Source organism: Sceloporus undulatus, chromosome 6 (genome assembly GCF_019175285.1).
Source record: "Sceloporus undulatus isolate JIND9_A2432 ecotype Alabama chromosome 6, SceUnd_v1.1, whole genome shotgun sequence".
In the NCBI taxonomy this organism is placed as follows: Eukaryota; Metazoa; Chordata; class Lepidosauria; order Squamata; family Phrynosomatidae; genus Sceloporus; species Sceloporus undulatus.
In genome coordinates, this window is record NC_056527.1 from 117,836,640 (window position 1) to 117,841,265 (window position 4,626).

General features: G+C 48.0%; 1 protein-coding gene across 1 annotated transcript in view; it reads left to right on the forward strand.

Moving 5' to 3' along the window:
* LOC121935733 (asialoglycoprotein receptor 1-like) overlaps positions 1-4,626 on the forward strand; it is an 11,774-nt gene that overhangs the window by 2,209 nt on the left and 4,939 nt on the right. The window contains exons 2-5 of the mRNA XM_042477556.1: positions 59-160; positions 1,661-1,786; positions 1,973-2,068; positions 3,487-3,558. Of these exons, the coding sequence (XP_042333490.1) occupies positions 91-160; positions 1,661-1,786; positions 1,973-2,068; positions 3,487-3,558 (364 nt within the window). The 5' untranslated portion in view covers positions 59-90. The remainder of the gene's footprint in view (positions 1-58; positions 161-1,660; positions 1,787-1,972; positions 2,069-3,486; positions 3,559-4,626) is intronic.

The window sequence follows — 4,626 nt, forward strand, 5'->3', positions numbered from 1 at the left end:
TCCTTATGTATCTCGCACCCAGGCCCTCATGCTCGCACACTGTTCTGTGTCTCTCCAGGCCCTTGTCCCTCTTCCGGAGTCTGTGTGACAATGAGCCAGGATTACCAGGATCTTACCTCTTTGGACGTAGAGGATATGGGTGGAAAACCTATCCAGAAAGGTGGGTGTGCCAGGTGGAAACTCTTATTGTTGGAAAGATCATGAGGAACTGGATTGGATCAGGTCCAAATACTCACAGTGAGGAGTCCCTGCATCAGTACTGGATTTGCACACAAGCGAAGGAAACTACAGTTCAGGGCTTTGGATGGTGTGGAACCTGCAAATACAAATAGCATACCCTCATTCAGAAACTGCTATGCAAAGGGATCTTGTAGCACTTTTGAGAATGACTGAAAGAGAGACGTCACTAACATGAGCTTTCATAGGCTTCAAGGGAAAACAAGCCAGTTCTGAGAAAAGACAGGCCAGGCTCTGGGCGAACTGAAGCCAGTTCTAAGGAAGACAAGCCAGGCACTGAAAGGGAACCAAGCCATTCTTAGGAGAGACTGGCGCATCTCCCAGGGGAAAGAAGCCAGTTCAGAGGGGAGACAAACCAGGCCCTTGGAGGGAAATCAAGCCAGTTCTAAGGATAGACTGGTCCATCTCCAGGGGAAAGAAGCCAGCTCTAATAGGAGACAAGAAGGGCTCTGAGGGGAAACAAAGTCAATTCAAAGGAAAGATGGGTCCATTTCTCAAAGCAAAGAGGCCAGTTCTGATGTAGCTCTGAGGGGAAGAAAAGCCAGTTCTGATAGCAATAATAGCAATCGCATGTACATTTCTATACCACTTATCAGTGAACTAAACACTCTCTCTGCGGTTTACAATCTGTAAGCCAATTGCCCCCAACAAACTGGGACTCAAGAGGCTGTCCAAACTGGCCTGAAAGGCCGACCTGGGATCACAGACGGGCGCAGTGTCTTGATGACACACATCTGATTCCGCCCCTCCGGGTGCCATGCGCTGCTCCAGATGGCACACTGTGCTGTGTCTAGATGATGCAGTGACGAAGGGGCACCACATAGCCACACCACCATGGCTATGGCACCCTTTTGAGGGTGCAAAAAGGACCTGCTTTTTACGGCTCCTTTTTGCGTCCTTGGAAAGCTGGGTTGGGACCACAGTGTCAGGTTGCCATGGTCCCAATCCGGCTAAAGAAGGGGTGGTTGGATACTGGCCCTTCAGGGCTGTTTGTACAGCCCCTCATTTTACCAAGCTATGAAAGGATGGAAGGCCGAGTGGACCTTGGAGCCCTGCCTGGAATCGAACTCTCAACCTTGTGGCTGCAGGACCAGCGTTTAAGCTCCGAAGGGAAATAAAGCCAGCTCTAAGAAGAGACAGGTCTGTCTCTCAGGAGAAACAAGCCACTTTTCACGGGAGACAAGCCAGGCTCTCATGGGAAATGAAGGCAACCCTAAGGAGAGACAGGTCCATCTCTCAGGGAAAGAAGCCAGTTCTGAGGGGAGACAGGCCAGACTCTGAGAGGAAACAAAGCCAGTTCTGAGGCTGACATGAGACAGGCTCTGAAGGGAAACAAGTCAGGGAAACCATGTCAAGGTGGAAGGCCCTTGCTCAGCCAAGGAGGCCGGCATGGGTTCCTGACCCCCATCTCTCCTTTCCTCAGTGCCGGCAAGGCTTCCTCCGAGCCCAACGTGGAGCCGCCGTCTCTGCCCCAGCCGCCGCTTGGTCCTCCTCCTGCTGGGGCTCTGTGCCGCCCTCCTTCTTGCCGTCATCGTATTTGCTGCCAAAGGTGAGCCGTTTTGTCAGGGATGGCACCAAGCAGAATGAAAAGGGAGACGTTCAAAAGGAAAGAGGATGTGTGAGGAAGATGCAAGGAGCTGGCAGCCTAAGCAAAATGGGGGCCCCACAAAATGGATGGAAGTAGTGAGCATTTGAGTTTTCCCTCTTTTCATCTCTCTCCTTCCTCCACCCGCAGGAAGTAACCACCGTTCTCAAATAAACAGCTTGAGGGAGACTCTCCAAAGCCTCAATGGGACGGTGGCGGAGGAGATGGCCAGCCTGCAGAGCAGAGGTAAGGGACGGAGGCATTGCAATGGTGGACGACAAGCGTGTTTTTAGTCCTGGTTGCCTCCATGCTTCAGTCTAGTGTTGCTGCTTTTGCCATTGTTAGATGGAACATGAACCAAAGCAGTCATCAAAGAGCTCGTGATCTGGAGCATACAAAACCATACAAATGGAAGGGACCCCAAAAGGCCATCTATTCCAACTCCAGCTACAGTCTTTGGTCCCTCCAGATGGGGACAATATCATTGGGAATTTGTGGCATTGGTTGCTGACATTCTGGAGTTCTATTAAAATATCCAAGCAACGTCTCTATTTTCTTGGACTATTTTCTGGCAATTCCTGGCACCCGCTGCAACCTCCTTGAATGGGTTTCATTCTGATCCCAAGATTTAGCAGAAGAACCATCCATCCTTCTCATCTTCTCCTTTCACTTTTGATTTAAAGAGTGATTTTAAAGATTTAAAATGGGGGAGGGGCATCAGTGAAAATTCTCTTTTAAAACATTTGTTTAATTCAGAGGAGAAAATGTGCCCTTCGGACCAGGTCAACAAACCACCTTTAGAAGAACCCTAGAGCAGACCCCCAAATTGCTACAAATAGCCCCCCCCCCCCCCCCGGCAAGGAATGAAACCAAGGGACATGGAGTTGATAACAACTAAGATGACCCAGCAAAACCCAAAGAGTAGTGTTTTGAGAACTGTGCGTCTTTAGACCAATCTGGAAGAGTGAGAGATGGCCATCCAACCTCTGTTTAAAAGCCTCCAATGAAAGAGAGTTTACTACCTTCCGAACAAGTCTCTTCCACTATCAAACAGCTCTAGCCATTAAAAAAAGCATCCCCTAGCATTTACTCTCCTGCAGTTTTTAATCCATTGGATCATGCCCTACCCCTATAGCTGCAGAAAGCACTCTTGCTCCATCTTCCACAAGATGGCACCTTCCCACATTTAAAGATGGCTTTATCCTGCCACCTCTCCATCTTCTCTTCTCCAGGCTAAACACACCCAAATTCTCTTAACCATTCTTCATAGGGCTTGGTTTTCAGACCTTTTGTCATCTTCCTCTGGATACCCTGCAATACCCTTTTCTGCACCCAAGAAACTCCCATAACATTCACTCAATCTTTCCCTTAGGCTGCTGCCACATTCCAAAATTCATCCAGTTTGACACCACTTTAACTGCCATAACTCCATCCTGGGATTTGTTTGTGAGAATATTAGCCTTCTCTGCCAGAGAGCTCTGGTGCCACAACAAGCTACAAATCTCAGGAGCCATGACAGTTAAAGCGTTGTGAAACTGCATTATTTTTGCAGTGATCTGCACTGGGTGTCAAATATATTAGGTATGCTACTGAAGCCAAGTAATCTAGAGGGCTGGTGGGGTGGAAGCTCCTTCTCTCACCCAACCCTCCTTTGTGCATTGCAGGAAAGGATGCGGATGCAAAGGTTACACAGATAGAAGGAACAGTAAAACAGCTGACAGAGGAAGGAGAAACAGGTGAGTCCACCAGGGCCAATGTACAACACTCTTTTTTCCTTCTGTGTATTGCTATTGTTTATGACAGCTAGTATGATGTTGTGGTTTGAGCATTGGGCTAGGACTCTAGAGATCAAGGTCAGAACCCTAGTCCAGCCATATAAATGCATCAGGTGGGCAAGTCACATTTTCTCAGCCTCAGAGGATGGCCATCGCAAAACCCCTCTGAAGAAACTTGCCAAGAAAACCCTATGATAGAGTCACATTACAATTGCCATAAGTTGGAAACGACTTGAAGGTATGTATCAACAATTAATTGCTATTGCTATGCACAGCCAGGTCTGCTTAATGCAACCTTCTTGTAGGATTTTCTTGATCAGATGTCTTCAGAGGAGGTTTGCCACCATTGTCTTCCTCTATGGCTGAGAAAGTGTGACTTCCAATGAATTTCCTGGGCTGAACAGGAATTTGAACCCAGGTCTCCCAGAGTCCAACACTCTCCTTCACACTGGTTCTCCCCTAATGTGTCCAAACCACTCAATTTTGGACAGTGATGGGGTATTTTGAGGTCTTGTAACCCCAGGCCAGGCACACACTGCCTCCATTTTATAATAGCTCAGAGTGATCTTCTGCTCATTTCTGATATTTCGGGGTGTGTGTGTGTGTGTGTGATCTGGGGCTGTTTTGGGGTGGAGTGAGTCCAAACAGAACAACAGTACAAAGGCAAAGTTGAATAGTGCAGTTTTGTGGCTATTATCTTTTCCCCACTGGCCAGCATTTTGGGGAGGGAGGGACCAGGAGGTTGCGGGGTTCCAGAGGGAACCACAAGGCAGAGAGCCACCATTTCCGCCCCCAGTTTATGGTGTGCATTGCTGAGTTTGTCAAGTAATGAATTCCTGCTAATGCCAACCGTGGGTGATCCTCTGCCCATCAGCCTGGCAGCAAAACAAGGCCGCCCACCGGAGAATTTTCTGCATTTTTGGGAGACTCCTTAGCTATATAGAAGAAAATAAATTGGCAAATAATGGGAAAAGAAAGAGATAGATAGATAGATAGATAGATAGATAGATAGATAGATAGATAGATAGA